Source organism: Drosophila serrata, unplaced genomic scaffold (assembly GCF_035046125.1).
Source record: "Drosophila serrata isolate PLE 108 unplaced genomic scaffold, ASM3504612v1 contig_295, whole genome shotgun sequence".
NCBI classification, from domain to species: domain Eukaryota; kingdom Metazoa; phylum Arthropoda; class Insecta; order Diptera; family Drosophilidae; genus Drosophila; species Drosophila serrata.
In genome coordinates, this window is record NW_028257193.1 from 1581153 (window position 1) to 1599478 (window position 18326).

Genomic DNA, 18326 nt, shown 5'->3' on the forward strand with positions numbered 1-18326 from the left:
AACAGATAAAAATAAAGCAAAAAAAAAGGTTACTACAAAAAAAAAGAGGTAAACCAAATTACAGCCCCAAACGGGGGGAAAGGGGACACAGAGGAAGACCCCAGTCTTGGCGGTTTGTCTGCAAAATCCAAAACGAGTTACAGTTCATTCATTCCCAGCCTGGGCACACACTCATTTCATTCATTGATTCACTCGGCCATTCATTCGGTTCGAGTCGAGTCAAATCGAGTCGATTCGATCGCCAACCGGCTTAAGCCTATTGCCTTTCGATCTATGCAGCTATATAGACACTATATATATATACATATATCTATTCATTCATTCAACGGATGTCGGTTCAGTTCTTTTTCTTTCGAGATCTCTGATTCGATTTTATTTATCTGTTTCGCTGCGAGTTAATAATTATAAATTGGCGTTTGCTCGTTGGGCAACTAGCATTGCCGCGAGATACATTTGTATCTCGGCTGTTGTATCTGTATCTGTATCTGTTAGTTGTGGCTCTAAGACGTATTTCTCCATTTTGTCGCTTTAAGTTTTTTGTTTGCCTAATTCTTAATGATGCATAAAGTGCTTTGCCTTTGCTTGGCACATGGAGTTTTGAAAGTTGATTGCAAATTAATTGCCAACACTCGCCAAGCCTCTCTTGGCCTACGTTTTATTCTCTTGGATATTATTACCTTTTAATTAGTTTTAATAACTGTCTGTTTGTGATTTGATTTTGGAGATTTAAAAGGGGTAAATAAGGAACATTAGATTTCTCCATTCTCTATTTGAAATACTAGTATTTAAGTTGCCTTTTTGCCCTCTTAATAGTTATCCTTTCTCTCCGCATCTTATAGATATTTTTATTCCCTGATTACATCTTAAATATTTTCTGATTTTAAAGAGTTAAAAGTCTTAATAAAGAACATTATAAATCTACAAATTATAGTCAAGTTGCAAACATTATTCTCCCCATTTAAAATATAGTATTTTAAGATTCTTTTTTGGACTCTTTATGGTATATAGTATATTAATTTCTTTATGGTATATAGTATATTAATCTCTTCCTAAACATCATATTGTTTTATTATTCCAAAAACTACACATATAATTGAATATTATGTTAGAGTTTTAAAATACCAAATAAGAAACATTTCTTTAAACAATTTGACTTTGTAAACATTATTATTTTAGTATTTTAAAGAATATGTATATTTCCCATTCTCTATTTGAAATAATACTATTTAAGATTATTTTTTATAACTCTCAATAGTTAATTTCTTCCTACACACCTCATTAATTTTATTATTCCCTAACTGCACTATAATTTAGGAGCTTTAAAAGACAAAATCAAGAACCTTAAATATCTACTATATATCTAGTTATAAACATTATTATTTAGAAATTTAAAGGTTAGATGTACATTCTATATTTAAGATTCTTTTTAAGTTTATACCTCTAAAACTCTCAATGGCTAATCTCACCCTCCCCACATCTTATTAATATTACTATTCTCCAAACCTCTGCTAATTTATACTCCCCATTTAAATGGGTTACCTTCCACCCCGAGAATTCCAGTTCAAGGTAGATCGTACCCTAGTCTATAGATATATAGACTACTATATATACATATATATAAAGGCATATATCACTTTATATGGCCTGCATTTGCATCTGAAATCAAATGCAATTCGTCTCTTTCAGTTTCACGTTTCGTTCATTGCCTTTTCGGGCCTCCTCCGATCGCACTCACACACACACTCTACACACACCTCCAACCCTCCTCCTCCTCCTCCCCCACCTCCACTATTAGCGGCTTTTGCATTATACAAATTTAATGTTTAATTTTTTTTATTCCCTCTCTCCCCCCTCCAATGTTGTTGTTCTTTTCAACGTTCTTTGTTTTAAATGAACTCGACCGTAACGCTTTTCTATGGCGTAAATTTACATCTACATACGTAACGAAATAAAACGAAAAACAAAAACAAGAGAGTGAAAAATAAGGGTAAAAAAAATAAAAATAAAACGTAAAAAATTAAAAGTTCGAGGAGACGACGTCAACAGGCAGAAACTATAACAATAACAATAGTGTGGCTGTTGATGTGCCGGCAGCAACATCAGTTCCACAATTCCAATCCCTCAGCCTGTTGTTGTTGTTGTTGTTGTTGTTGTTGTTGTTGGAATTCCATTTGGTTTCCAGTGGGGGGAACCCCCATCCAGTGCAAGTTTTAGATTGTATATATGTATGTAGTATTTTAGAACCAATGTCGGTTGGCTGCGCGTCGGATTCAACTGAATATGGTAATAAATTAAGCAAAAATCCGCATAACACTCTGCCCCCGAGAGCGTTGAGATAGATGAGTGTATGTAGCCCAGGTGATATGGTGGCTATACTATATCTATACTATATCTTTGGGTGCTGTTATGCAAGCCACTCAACGGACCAACCGCAGAATGCAGCCAACTCACACTGTTGGAGTGGAAACAATGCCAAGGAATGCAGATTTCAGGGAGAAATTTGACTTGCGACTAAGGAGATGCCCATTCTTCTTTAAGTAATAGATTAGAAATTATATAGAAAATATATATAATATGGAAAAAAAATATACAACATAGAAAATATCAAAACGATCCTTTAAAGGTAACTATAAAGATACCTCTTCTCAGTTAAGAACTAGTTTTGAAATCTTATAGAAAATTTAGATAATAATAATGGAAAATATATAACATATATAACTAATATAGAACATATAGAAAATATCCTTTAAAGGTAACCATGAACCTTTTCTCAATTAACATAAGAACTGTTTTTGAAATCGTATAGAAAAAATATAAAAGAGAATTTAAATAAAAAAAATATAGAAAATATAGAAAAGGTGCTTTAATAGTAAGCTTACCAAATCAAAATACTAAAGAATCTTACAAATACTTTAAGCATTTAATACATTTTTGAAGTGGAAATAATGCAACTTTAGTAATTTCCCTTTATCTAAAATTCCTAAGTATTATTATATCTAATTATCAGTAAGATTTCTATAAATATTTCTAATAAAAACAGAGTATTTTTATATTGTGATTCTTAATTTTTTAAATCGCTATAAAAACCTAAAAAAAAAAACTCGGCATAAATCCCCTCGGTGAGTGAAAAATAGCAGAAAACCGAAAACGTTGACTTGACTTTTCACAGCTCTCTGCGCTCTGGCACCCACCCCATGAAAGCCACAATGCCTCATGGTCCTACTCCTCCTCCTACTCCTTATCCCTCCCTCACCTAAGCACACACCACACCCATAAAAGAGCCCAGTCAAACCTTTAGTTTGAGGTATATACTAACTAAGACTCCCCTCAAAAAAAATAAAGTAGAGCTTCGGTAGCAGTTGCTATGATCAGCGAAGCGCGCAGGCGCGTAGTCCGAAAACTCCCAACGGCGTCGACTATGTTAATTAGTGACAATGTGATTTCTGGCCCTGAAGGCGCTGCTGCTGCTGCTGCTGCTGGTACGCCCCCGCCCATGGCCACGCCTCCACCTTAATTCTGGCCCAAAAGCCAGCAGGCGGATGATTAATTTGCTGGCAGTGGAAAGCGGTCTTCAAGCCTGAAGTGGGTTGCCTTAAATTCCGCTAAATGCCATAATAATATGCTTCTTCTGCTTCTCTTCTGATTCTTCTACGATTCTTTTGCATTTCTGCAAAACAATGGCGTTGAAATTAAAAAAATGAAATTCCACTTTATGACCTTAACAAATTTGCAATCAACATAATTTCCCGTGTTATGACTCTTTAGGCTTTATGTTGCGTATCGAAAAATATTTCTTTTTTTGTTTTTCTTACTTAAAAAAAACCTCAAATAAAAAGAGGCTAAGTTCTATGGTTCTGCTCGGTGGTCTTAACAATTTGTGGGAGGTGAAAATTATCTTGCGTTAATAGCTGAACTTAACGTAATTAATACTCAGAGGTAGTAAATGAAGTAGAAGTTGAAGTTTTGTGATCATATTTCCCATATTTTCGGGCTCACATTGTATGGTAATGGGTACAGGGATTGGGTGTAGTCTTTTTCTTGGTAGATATTTAATTTCATATCAAGTGGATTCCCGATAATTCCGCTGGGATTATTACATACGTTTTATTCATATATATTTTTCTGCTATTGTATAATTATGTGCTTTATTCCATGGAACTGTAAAATTGCCTCGTTTTGTGGTCTACATTTTTTGTTTTATTTGATATTTATGCGGAAACTAAGTGGAGGAAAATTATGGGTTGAACAAAGTGTAAGTGTTGAAAAATATATATGCATAAATGACTTAGGAGAAGAAGGAAGGTGTATATTTATGATTTTACTGTTTATTACTTAGATATAAAGCATGTCATAAACAGTATATCCTTTCTTTCTACCTCCTTCCAAAAGTATCTTATTCTATTAAATACATTTAATAAACAAATAAATATACAAATAGATACATATTCTTCTCTAGGAAACCCCCTTTCTTATCCCTCAAAACCCCAAGTTAACCATGCAAATCAATCCAATGCCCTGACAAATGAAAGTGAAAATGCTGAGCACACTTTTCCACCACTCACCATGACTGTCTCCTCCTGCCTCCCTGTCTGTCTGCCACATGTCTGTCTTGGCAAGAACAGAAAAATTGTCATTCCATTGTCATTTTCAAAACCAACAAACTGTAGCTGTAACAAGTGAGGTAGAGAAGTAACCCAAAGCAAACTGAGAATTTACAAACTGTCACATGCGATGAGAACCTCTAAAGACATGTGACTGAAGATTGGAGATTGGAGATGGGGATTGGAGCTTGAGGATTGGGATTGGGAGGTGCTCACTCAGATGGATCTACAAGTCAAATGTGCATTAAATGTGTCATTCTGTGAGAGGCAGCAAAGCAACTAAGCAGATCGGAGCCAGAGTTGGAGCTGTTCCTATGGTCGGTTGATCGGTCGGTTGCCTGGGCTGAGGTTATACTATGGGACCTGGAGTTGCCTCAACTCCAATGATGATCATCATGATGATGATGAATCAACAGCCGGCAAGGGGCAACAATGGCAACAACTCTTCAAGCTTGGACAAACATTTCACGCATCAGGCACTTTATTATGTAGAAATAAAAAAACATTCAACATACATACAACATCAGCAGCCGTCAGAGGAATAAAAGCAAGCCGAAAACTTCATGAATGGGGCAAATAGCAAATGGCAAATCATAGAATAGGAATACAGGGGGCTTTAAAGCATTTTTGCAAATCTAAATTTAGTGAAACAATGGCTAGAGAGAGGGAGAGAGACTGGAAATGATTTTCACCGCAGTTTGGAAGGTAAATAAACTTGATTTCTCTCTTCTTCGACTTGGGTTTCATTAAGGGTTTGCTCGGCATAATGACATCATTGCGAGTATAAAACAAAAAACACAACACAAATCAAATTTAAAAAAGAGATATATGGCCAGAGAGCAGAACAATAGCCAGAAGAAGCAGCTAAATAAAAAATTAAAAAGCTGCAAAAAAACAAAACAAAAAACCACCGAAAAAAAAGGCAGCGGCAATTTTGCGTGCAAATATCTAAGATACACTAGCCTAGATACGCTCTCAACCAAAACATTGAAAGACCCTGGTCATGATGGGGTCTGTAGTCGAACAATCATTCAGCTCACATATGTATTCTCCAGCTAGTATTTGTATCTATATCTGTATCTGTATCTGCGGCTATTGTATCTGTGATTCAGTTTCGACCGCTGACTAAGCGTTAGATGCGCGTACCGAAAGTCAATTGGAATATAGTACACACTTTCGGTATAAAAACACCCCATACTTTATGCATAAATTCCAGCTGTGTTAAAGTGCAGCACCGTAAATCATTCAACTACTGTAGGAACACACACATCTTTGCCCTGCGATGATGATGACGATGATGATGAAACTTTGAAGCATTTTCAGCTTTTTTGCGCTTCGCTGCATTTTGCTTGTAGGTGTTGCACAGTGGCGTAGAGGTGGGGGGGGAGGTAAAATCGAGGGGGGAGGTCTACCTGGGCTAGTGGGAGGGTCAAATTAAATGAAGAAAACTCAAAAAAGTCGCAGTTCGTTGGCCATAGCTTAAAAGTGAAGCGTGTTCATGACACTGTTTTTTATTATTATTCGGCTGTTTGAAGATTTGGAAACTCGTTTGCCAAAGGCATGAACTCGATTCTTAATGTGTGTAATTAATCATAATTTGTTTTCTTAGTTTTAATGAGTGACTTTTAAGGCCTATCCATGAAGGTTTTTTTTAGAGCTAGCACACACCTGGATGCCATAAACTGAAACTCACTCATCTGCATAATTGCTGCCCAACGAAGGAGCCAGGAATTAAGAGCCAGGAGTGGGTTTAAGAGTGTCAACAAGTCACGCACTCGGCAAACCTTTTAATCCTCAATATCATTCCCCCCAAAGGTTTCCCGCCGGGTCAATCCATTTTTCACACAGTTGTCCCTAACTTTCATATGCAAATAATGCGATCGTCATTGGGGGAAGGCAGGGAAAATCATCAATAATATGCAAATGCAGCAAATTAATGACTGACAAAAAGACAATCGAAACGAATTAAGAAAGCCAGACCACAAACTGATCCAAAAACTTATCCGATACGATCCGTTTCGAGTCGCATAATTTGCGTAGATGCGGGCATGTCCAGGAACAAAGACTAGACCCGAGACGAGACCCTGGTGGTGGGGGCCCCCAGTTGTTGTTTGGTTTTATCCACAAGATTGGAATAATAATAATAACAACGATGACAACAGGGGCTGCCTCTGCAGCAAACAAAACAAAACAAAAAAAAATACAAATGATTGAATCAAATTGATGACCAGAACCTAGCCACTGAAGCCATCGTTATGAGCTACTTATACATGTGTCCAAACCACACTCTAATTTTGATGGGGATATGGGTTTTCTTAGAGATTTTTGAGATATATTTTAAATAAAGGTTTTAATAATTGGAAATAAATGTTGAAATATATAAAGAATCTATTGAGAAAGTAATTAATTGGTTATCAAATCACACAAGGCTTTACAGGACATATTTGTTTACTTTAAGGAATCCTTTCTTTTCTTTCCTTTCCTTTCCTATCTTATCCTATCCTATCCTATCCTATACTATCCTACCCTTTCCTATCCTATCATCATTCTACTCATAAAGAAAAACTGATCTCTAAAGATTTGATATAACACTTTTAAGCCAGAATATATTTACTTTATAAAAGTGTTCAAAAGTATAAGAATATAATTGTATATATTACTCATATCTATATATTATATTACCCATATATCTGTAAAGTATACACATACTATATATACATATGTATAATCTATATAGTTTCCTAACTAAAAAAGAGTATTCAAAACTCTCTAAAATACTTTAAATAAACCTTTTAGGTTTATCTTAGGAATGGATTGTTTCATTAGCCACGCGCACGTCTTCTGCATCTGGGATATGTAAATGTTTAAACATTTATGGTCATAATGTGTCAAAGACCATAAATCCAATTAATTTATTATAATGACAGGAGTGGGCATGGGCAAGTGCAGACGGCTCCGTGCTAGGGGGTCAGGTTTTGATTAATCATATGAATGGCATAGCGTTCACTACATCATCTTGACACTGGGGAAGCTGCGGTTGCTCCGGCTCCAATTTGTATGGCGACGCATTAAACAACAAATGTATCTCAATCTCAAGCTGTGCCCCGGCGACTACGGCGACGGCATAAATGTATCTATGGAGCTCCACAATCGCACGCATTCCCGTGTCCCCTCGACCTTATATGTAAACAAATTTAAATAGATATTTAGATATGCTGCCTACGCTGGCGCCAGGCGAATGCTCCTCTAGCTGTCTTGCTATTTGTTTTAAATTTTAATTTCCGTTTCAATTTCACATAAATAAATTAAATCACAAAATATAACTCAGATAAGATCGCTCTCCTACAAGGGGGGAATGGGGGAGATGCATTTGTGGCCATAAACCACGAATGTATCTGTATTTGTATCTATATCCGTATCTGTGAGCAAATGAATTGTTTAAATTGGCTCTCGATTTGGATTTGAATTTGATTATGGCTCTGCGATCTGCGATCTGCTCTTGATTTAGCTTCTTGTGCCGGATGCACTAAACACATGCCAAATAATGGTTCATCATTTGACTAAAATCGTTGCGGAGGATGTGCCGTAAATAAAACTGATCGCTTAATGAGCTACAATATTACCAATATCCATCTCAGATCCAATTGCCATTGATCACTCTCCATTATCGAGGTGTAATTTTTTGAGCAGATTACGTTCAGGAATGTTGAATGATTTTGTACATTCATTGAGACTTTTATGCCCCAAAACGAGCCTGAATTAAGTCGTTTTCTTATAGTTAATGAGTGGCTATAAAAGTCTTTATCATTTTAAGAGTTGCTTATCAGTTTGCAAACCCCTATTTTTTCAGCACAAGAACTATGCTTTAAAGATAAGATTTGCAGTTTATACAAAGTATAGTAAATGATTTCTGAGAATTTTAACAAATTAAGATTTGAGCAATTAAAAGGTATTTGAAAATTATAAACATTTTATGTGCTTTTAAGCTTTTTTAAACTGCGCATAAGTTGTGATAATGAAGAACTATAATCAATCGAACAAATAAAGTAAATAAACTTTTAGGAAATTATTTCTATAGTTAGTTAGCTCACTGAGCTCAAGATTACAATTTCTTGATAAGATTATAATAATTCAAAGGTATGTCGAGGCTTAAAAAGGCTTAAAGCTTTAATTTTAACACAATAAATTGCTTTAGATGAACCTAAGTTCGAAATTCCCTAATTCAATAGAAAACCCCATACAAAATAAGGTTCAATCAGTCAACCTTTGACCCTCCAAGTACCCAAATTAATTCAATAAATATGCAACAAATATATATGAACTTGTATCCTTGACTTACCATTGTGCGTGGCTGGGTGAAAGTGGCTCTTATCACTGCTCGCTGAGGATGTCACATAATCCATGGAAAGGCGGCTGTTAACGCTGCTGTTGTTGTTGTTGTTGCTGCTGGAAAGCGGCGCTGCTTGGGCGGATGACTCGGGCGGGAAGGCGGCGGCCACCTGATGGTCCGATCCACAGACCGAGGCGGTGGTGGCCGACTCAAAGGAATGGCCATGCACAATGTCCTCATTTGGTTTTTCGCATTCTGATAAATACAAAATAATGAAATTATTTACCTGAAAATACTAAACATGTTTCCAAAGAGCTTGGCAAACTCAATAAATTATAAAGAATATAAGTACAAAACTGCAAAATCTATTTATTTTTATTGGCTCTTTTTTCATCCACACCTTTTCCGTTACACAGAGATTAAGATATTTGCCAAAAAGATACATTTATTTAGAAGATATCAAGTTTTTCAAGATAAATAAGATTGTATCTCAAGATTCCTTATCTTTTATGTACCTAAAAAGCCGTCGGGCTTTTACTTTAGTATTTTTATAGCACATTTAACTTTATATTTCGAATATTTCCTTAACCTTTTCAAGTGTATTTACCACTTTCCACCCTCACAACAAATCAAATTTAAACGTTGGCCTGAGGCAGGACAAAAAAAAAAGCAGGCTCAACAGGTCAGAAAACCCTTTCCCATTGCAAACAAAAAAACCCCACTCACTACCTCCCTGCCTTGACTTTGTTAGACAGGCTTCCGTTTTGGGGGACAGGTAAATTTGGTTACTGGCGCCACTGGAAGGTACTTACTCTCCATTTTCCCCTCACTCTACCTCTCTCTATGCAACTCACGAACACTCACCTTTCTGCAGGATGTCCAGGTGCTCCCACAGTATGTCGCCGGTGAAGGGTGGCGTTATGGCCAAGAATTTCTCCTTACCCAAATCGACCATGGCACGACCCTTCATTTTGTAGAAGGGATCCAGATTCATGGAGACCAGTGAGAACTCATTTTTGGCCCAATTGAACCAGTAGATGACGTGCTCCTCCGTCCATTCACGGGGATCTGCATGGGAATCAGTTTGTTTTTTTTTTAGAGGGTGTGTTAAGTGACGATAGAACATATAAATATATATAGGAGATGGAAATTAATCGTTTTCTAATGCCTTTTGGCTTTTGCAGCGACTTAATTAGGCGTGGGAGCGCGAGTGCGCCTTGTTATTGCTGTGGGAAACTATTAATATTCATTATTGGTCTCTATCCGGAACTTCAATTGATAGTTCACGGTTAGTTAGGACATTAAATTATCAAGATTAGGTTGTTTAGGAGAAGAAAGCTTTCAAATTGGGAACTAAGAAGTTCGAAGATCATGCCTAGAGTTCTTACAATTAATGTAAATTGATTTATAGATCAGAAATCAAAGAAATGGTTGAGTGTAAACTGTTTAGAATTTGTTCTTAGTTAGGTTTACTTTTTGAGATATTTTTTAGAACAATACAAGGTTTTCCCTTTTCGCATACCTTTGGTTATGTTGTACTTTTGCACCTCCTTTTCCCAGGAGGCAAAGGAGGCCTTGAGCACCTCGTTGACCTTGCGATTGGTGCCAGGCGTAAGGGGTGGCAAGGCGGTGGGTACATCTGAAACAAACACAAAAGATACATTAAAAATCAAGCTAAAATTATGAACTATGAAAAGGTAAACAATTCTTGTGGCGGATTGGTTAGTTTGTAAAAGTCTTAAAGCAGCATTTTAACCTTTAAGTTTGCTGTGATTGGTGGACAGTTGCTGTAGCTTCTGGGCCTTCAGATGAAACTTGCTGGTGAAGCACTGATAGTTGCTGTTGTGCAGATAGTTCTGGTGGTGGTTGTAGTTGGCGGATCGCAGCGGTGGCAACATGCGGCTGTCGCTCCAATCGATCCATTCATTGGTCATAATTGAGGGGTTTTCCCAGCGAACTTGTTCGGCGGGTCAGAGGTCGTTCACAACACACTCAGAAACACACTCAGAAGGGGTGGGATCAATTGATTCTAATTGATTGGTGCGGCACAATCTTGACCCAAAGTGTCAGCGAAAGTCTCGAGATACACAAGTGTGTATCGGTTTGTATCTCAGCCGCACAAATGGGTGCAATTGTCGCGCCTTAATTGTGGTAATTGAATGTTAATTGCACGTATCACAGCGCCACTTGGCCACTTAAGCGTTTCTAAACGGGTTTTTGCACTTCTTTTGCACTTTAAAATTTAAATGTAGTTCTTTGTTTTTCTCCTGTTTCCTCGCTGAAACGAAAAAGCAACACAAAAAGTTCGCGGGAACGGAGTGTAAATTTTCGAAATTCGTTCGTCGTTCGTTCTGTGTATCTATCGGATTGCTGGATTTGTGAAGCCAAACTGAAACGAAACGAAACGATCGTATCCGTGGCGAGTGCGAGAGCGCAACAAGTGGGAATTGGAACTCGTAAATCTCTGGCAGGCAGGCGGAACGATCTGGAATTCATTCATAAAACGAAACGCGAGCGTGACCAAATTGTGCGCGTGTATGTGTGCGGGAGTCTCTCTCTTCCTCTCTCTCTCTCTCTCTCTTTGTGCATCCGTGTGTTTGGAATGGAAACGGAAACGGCCATCATCAGAGCGGCGGCGTCGGCAGCAGCAGCAACAACAACAAAGGCCTACAGCTAGTAAAACAACAACGACGCAGCCCAGGTTGTTTGTTTAGCCGAGAGAAGGCAAAAGGCAGAGGAATAAAAAAAAAAAACAAAGCATACACGAAAAAGCAAACACACGACACACGAAAAAATTAAAGTAAAAAAAAGAGCAAACACAAATAAGAGCAAACAGTTTTTACTTTTTTGCTTTGGGAACATTGGCAACAGGTGACCAAATGCAGGTACCAAACAGGGTGTATAACAGGTGCAAAAAATTATATTATTAATATAGAAATAAAGATTTTTTTTGGTTTTCAAGCTTTAAAATCGGTTGAATATTAAAAAATACAATTTTTGTACTATAAAAGCTACAAATAATTTGTTTCTTTTAAAGATGTACTAAAAACCATCTTGGTTTTAAATTATATATATTTATTTGGTAGATTTTACCAATAATTTCCTTAAAATTCAAAAATCTAGATAATTTTTACAATTTCCAAAAATAAATTTTAAGTTATGGAATTTTTTTTGAAAATTAATTTATAAGTTGCTTATTATTACGTTATTATTTATCAGAAAATATTAATATTATTAAAAATTCCAGAACTTTAAGTTCATTAATTAATCATTTACAAAAAAATGATGTCTTTAAATATAATTTTAACATAATATTAGTTAAGATCCTAAAATATATCACAATATTTTACGTTTTTTAATAATTTTCTTTTACATAAACCACAAATTTATAAGTATTTCTTTTGTGTTTAAATTTTTTCTTAAATTTATAAAATGTTGTCTCCTTTTTCAATTTTTTCCTGCACTTCTTGATTCTTTTTTTCTTCTTTTGGTTTTGTATAATTTTTTAACCAGATTGTGTTGTTGTGCACATATGGCAAATCTACTCAAGTTTCTTCCCCTCACACACACACACACACACTCGCACACACTCGCACACACAGCAGACACTCAAGGAAAGGAAGAAGAAGAGCTGAAAACAGGCAGACAAGCAATTTATGAATGAATTTCTTGTGTTGCCTCACACGCGCATTCGCTTGAAAAGAAACTCCAGACAAATTGACAAACAAGAACAACAACAAAAGCAGCGGCAGAGTGATAAAGAAGACACCGATATTTTGTAGTAAGGGAATACAACAATAGCCTCAAGGCAACACCGACAACAACAACAACAATGATCAGTGAAGACGATGCGACGTCGACGTCGACAGCGGCTGCTTCCGCTACTTCCGTTCGATGTATTGAACAGCGAGTGCAAGCGATAAGGAGAAAGGGAGAGAGGTGAAGAGATAGCAAAAGAAGACACAAGGTAAAGTAGAGAGAATAAGAGGAAGCAGCAGCAGAAGAATAAGAAGAGGAAGCAGGAGAGGATAAGATAAAGGCTATTATTATGATGACTACACAACAGACCAGGTAAATTTATGAATGAAAAAAAAAATCGAAACGAAACGAAACGCAACGTAACGCAAACGCAACGAAATGGTAAGCGAAACTATGAATGAATTGGTATTACGTGCGACGTCAACAGCGACGCCGGCAGAGGAGAGATCATTTGGCCATTATCACAAAACCGCATAATTGGCGACAAATGCAGGGGGAAACCCTTTTGGGCCTTCACCTTTATCTACCACCGACACAACAACACTTTTGGGTAACTCTTTTACCTGTGCATTCACACCGGAAAAAAATAACCGGAAGAATTTAATTCACAGTTTTCGAGATACATGTACTCAAGTGCCCGAATTTATTAACTAATAACTATAATTAAGTTCATGGCACTTTAGTTGTTATCAAGATAATATTAGATTGCACTTCCTAAACTCGAAAGAGTAATCAATAAGCATTACAAATTCACAGGAAATAGTTTAATGTACCAATAATCTATAATTAATTGATACTATAATTCCGTTTTAATTACTGGTGTATCTTAATAGCTTAACCTTTTAGTTACTTTCTCTAGTTTCTGGTTCTTATCAAATATAACATTTTTTTTATATAGTTCTATTACCAAAATGGTGTATAAGCTGAATAATTGTTTAAACAAAAATTTCACTCGTATTTTAAATATTTTAATTACGCATTTCCTATATAATTTAAGTAACCTGCTTTTTTTAACGACCTGATAAAATGTCCCAGACATTAAGAGTAATAAAAGTAATCATATAAAAAATTCTAGGAACCTTTCTCTGGTGATAACATAACAATCGATTTAATTGGTATTTTAAAATCAATTTAAAGCTCAATCAACTTGTACATATACCAGAAATTTAAGCATACAGAATATATTGTGCAACAAAATGTAGAATTTTAATGTTAATCAATTATATATAAACACAACAAATTAATAAATCTTTAACATCTGAAGCCAAAGATTCTCCCTGAATTATTTCTGTTAGTGTATAGCTTCTGATCCCATGGTGGCCTGCGTGTTAAAGAAATTACTTCCCATAGTCATGACTATGAGACTATATGACTATGACTAGACCCATACAAGACCTCTGTACATACATATTTGGCATTGCATACATATGTAGGTATTATAACAATGATTATGACTTGTAGTTGTAGAAGAAGAAGTCGACGTAAAGCACTTGGAAGCGCAGCACTTACAACTCGAAATTACAAAACGTCTGTGCGTGTTCGAAATTCATTATGAGATCGGGATTGGGTACTAGGGATTGGGTACTGGGTACTGGAACTGGGGAGCGCCTTGGCGGACCTCCCTGGGCCACACACATTGGTTAGTAGTCGATCCTCCATTTGGAGCCACTCCAGCCTAAGCGTTCCGATGCGGTTGGTAATCATATGAGGTGTTCATTGTTCACTCCTAGTCACTAGTCACTCTGCTTTTTTTTGCAGCAGCAGCTCCACTTGGAAATGGGTCAATCATTACTACCACCACTACCTTCTGTCTTAGCTCACGAGATGGATTCCATAAGCACTCAGATTCAAGTCATTCTGGCTGGTACTACTGGGAGGGCTTCTTAATTTATGTAAGTTATGATTAATGCATTTCTAGTTGGTATTTCTATTATTCTAACCGAGTGGGTGGCATTTAATTAAAGAATACTAACACGATTATCTTGGCGTTACGAAGATAAGTTAATTTCATATGCAGAAAACACTGTTTGAAATGTAAATTTTGCAAGTAATAAGTAAGAGATTAACTGATCAGTTATATATATTATACAATTTACTAAATACAAATAATATATAAATACCCAAACTCATTTAAATGTTAGTTTCTTCGTTCCTAATCAAAGGCAATTAAATACCGGGAATTCCTCAATTACGTTTCGAATTGTTAAAACTAAATATTTACTAAATACATTTGGGCAATTTTTCAAGGAAACAATTAAACAATTAAATGAAAACTTCCAAAGTGATTCACAGATGTATCCTTAGGGATCCAGCATCCCAAGTTATGCCGGTTTGAAACTACTTTTTAAGTGAAAAAACTTTTCCGATCTGGACCAAAAATAACTCAGAAGGAAATGCATATTCCCCAGAGGTCACGTAGACCACAAACAATATGGGAAAATAAGCAAGACCCTATGCAATCTGAGTTCTATTAAGCTCGCTTTTTATCGGAATCTGCGTCAATAAGTTCCGGTACTGCGCAAGTAGTACGCAAAACTCTGGGTAAGAAATACAGTTCTCAAAGAAAACTGGACTTGTGGCAATCGCGGTTCAATGAGTAATTGTCGCAATTAGCAATCAGCTATCAGACGCACTGGCAAAATCTTATCGCAATTCCAAGAAATCGACCGAGGACTCGCTGAAATTTATTAGTGCAGGTTATTTTTGAACTAATTACATCTTATCAGGTGTGGCCGAGGAGAGACCTGCCTCCCCGGAATACACAGGTGATAGGTGAACATTGGATGGTGTACGTTCTCCATATTCATTCATAAAAAAATACATAAAATAAAGCAAGCTCTCGCACGGTGATCGACGTATTTCAGCGACTAAGCGTGAACAACAATGAAATTCTATTTCCGTTTCCTGTTGTGCTCAGATCGTTATCAAGCGATAACCGGAGAAATTGCAATTTGAATGGAGTGTCTAAGTGTCTGAGTGTCTGATTGTCGAATCGAATCAAAGGCAATTGAAGCGCAATTTCACTGCCACCTAACCCATCCCCTTTTCCCCCCTTAAAGTTTACCTGGAAAAGCAACAAGCTGCACGCAATTTTCAAGGGAGGGAAAATTGCACCGAGGAAAATGTAAGCTACAGGTACATACATCATTCTAAATACCAGAGTTTAATCATAAGAAGAATATTTAGATTACATTTCTTTAGAATAATTAATCAATGAATAGAATATATCTTTATTAAAGTAAGTTAAACTCAAACTCAAAGCCTCTCTTTTAATTAACTTCATTTTCTTGTCCATTTAAATGGTATTTTCCAGGTGTTGGTCTCCAGTTTTTTCCTAGTGTGTATTTAAAGCCAAAAGGCAAACACTGGCACTGAAACTCTGGCAACAACTGGCAAAACCACAAAGGCAGCGAACAACATTATTAAGTATTTGCCATTGACTTCCGGTCGTTAGATATTTCATTACCAACTTCGGCTTCAACTTTGAGTTTGCTGGGAGTTGGGGACCAGTTGGGGATTCTATTAAATTGTATAATATTCTGCCTTGCCTGGGCGGTCTCTTGATGGAGTTGGGAGTTGGGAACCAGAAAAAGATACAATATGCAATCGACAACAGATGGGGAGGAAGGCCGAACCGATGATGTTGGGGTAATTATGTCTAAATACAAGGTGCAACCAATAGCAGTACCTACGTACATACATATAATGAAAACGTTACTCTAAGTACATCTTTGGAATCTCTTCTAAAGACTCCTTTGTTTTTAATTTTTTTTTGGTTTTCAATTCCAATCTCTGACAAGTCCTTTGACATTGGGCATTGGGCTATAAACGATTCACGCCTCGGGCAGGACAAGGCAGCTAATTTGATTGAAGTTTCAACTCTAGTTGGAAGACCAGACATCTGTATACATATATATCTGTGTATATATGTTATACAGTTATAAACATCGACTTGATAAACGCAGCTCATTTAGTGCTTGAATCGTAAATTGAGTCAATAAAAGGGGAGTCGTAAGAGGAATTAAATAAATACATATTCAAACAGAGGCAAAATGTGACAAGTTCTTGGAAAATACTAAGGCCGACAGTAAAGAAAATTACCGTGGGGGAGTATAAGACCATTATATACCCTAGGTAGAAAGATAATTTAAAAGATTATACCTATTTTTCTGGTTGTAGAACTAATCAAAATTAGTTAAGGACAGCAAATTAAAGAAGATATGCACAAATATTGAAATATAGAATTTTCAGTAAGAGACCACCTTCCTCTCATAATGACAGTAAAATAACATATGTTTGCAGTTAGAACCCGTTGGGAATTTTAATACCAAAAGCGATTCCTTGTGTGCCTTGGACTTGGTTACTTTCTTTAGTTATATGAATAAACTCTATTTTTTTGTACATTTAAGTCCCTAGAACCCCTAAATAATTTTCCAAAATATATATAGTCACCGATTTTATTCCCAGGAGATTTTAAAATCAAATCATTTTCACTATAAAAACAAATCGAATCTTTTCCGAACGTCACAACATTTCCTCGAAATCCGTATATGCACTTTAGCTTTCCTTAATATCGTGAATATAAAAAACAACAACAACAATCCAGGAAACCAATCTAAAATTCCCAATAAAAAATATATATAAAAAAAAGAGAATGGAAGACAGACTAAAACTGAAAATTATATTGGAAGCAAATAAATCAAATAATGTGCAGCCAAATTACGACAAAATACACATTCGAGTATAAATAAATATGTATGCATGACAGGAGGCTAAACGGGAGTTGGGGGAGGGGTCTTGGCATGGGCGGGGAGGAAAAAGGGGGAGGTGGTGTATGTGTGAGTGTGTGTGGAGTTTTCGATATAAAAATAATTGCAGGAATTGTGTGAGTTGTGTGCTGTTGACGTCGTTAAAAAAAAAAAGAAAAGAAAAGACAGAAGCAGAAAAAAACAGCAAAGGAAAATGGTAAGAAAAAAAACGATCACTTCTTCTGGTTGCACATTTGCAGCTGAAACAGCAAAAGTAGAAAGAGAGAGAGAGAGAGAGAGAGAGAGAGAGAGAGAGAGAGAGAGAGAGAGAGAGAGAGAGAGAGAGAGAGAGAGAGAGAGAAGGGGGGAGGTCGAAAGCAAGTGTAAAAGAGAAGTGCGCTGGCTAACAAGAAGAATCTGAAGGAGAAGAGAAGGGGGGCAGATGCGACCCTGGTAGCGTCTATAAAACAGAAAAAAAAAATACAACAAAAAATATACAAAAAACGGAAGTTTTATTTTAAAAACCGAAATGGAAATACTCTTATAATATATTTATTAATAAAACAACTGCAACACCTTTTAAACCTTTGCAGGATAGAATAATTTTAGTCAAAAGCTTGTAACGCTTGAAGGAGTCATTTTCGACTCTATAAAGCATATATATTCTTGATCAGCATCAACAGCCGAGTCATTCTAGGTATCTCCGGTAGCAAAATAAATTTTTGAAAAATTTTCGAAATTTTTTAAGGGGAAATATCGTTAAAAATGACAAAATTTTAACCAAAAAATTTCATTTTTTAAATTTTACAACTTAATATGCAAATTTGTTAGCCTTATAAAAACTAGCACAGGAAAGCTTTCCGAATTGAAATAAAGGCATTTTTGGCT

General features: G+C 36.2%; 1 protein-coding gene across 4 annotated transcripts in view; it reads right to left on the reverse strand.

Annotated features, from left to right (window-relative positions):
* Positions 1-18326, reverse strand: part of pnt (ETS transcription factor pointed) — a 70058-nt gene that overhangs the window by 16681 nt on the left and 35051 nt on the right. For 3 of the 4 annotated variants that reach the window (XM_086837053.1, XM_086837052.1, XM_086837054.1), the window contains exons 4-6: positions 10454-10570; positions 9796-9999; positions 8941-9186 (exon numbers count right to left, since the gene is read on the reverse strand). In XM_086837053.1, coding sequence (XP_086693179.1) covers positions 8941-9186; positions 9796-9999; positions 10454-10570 — 567 coding nt within the window. Of the gene's footprint in view, positions 1-8940; positions 9187-9795; positions 10000-10453; positions 10571-10687; positions 11684-18326 lie in introns of those variants that run through there. The other variant, XM_020961615.2, reaches the window with a different exon arrangement.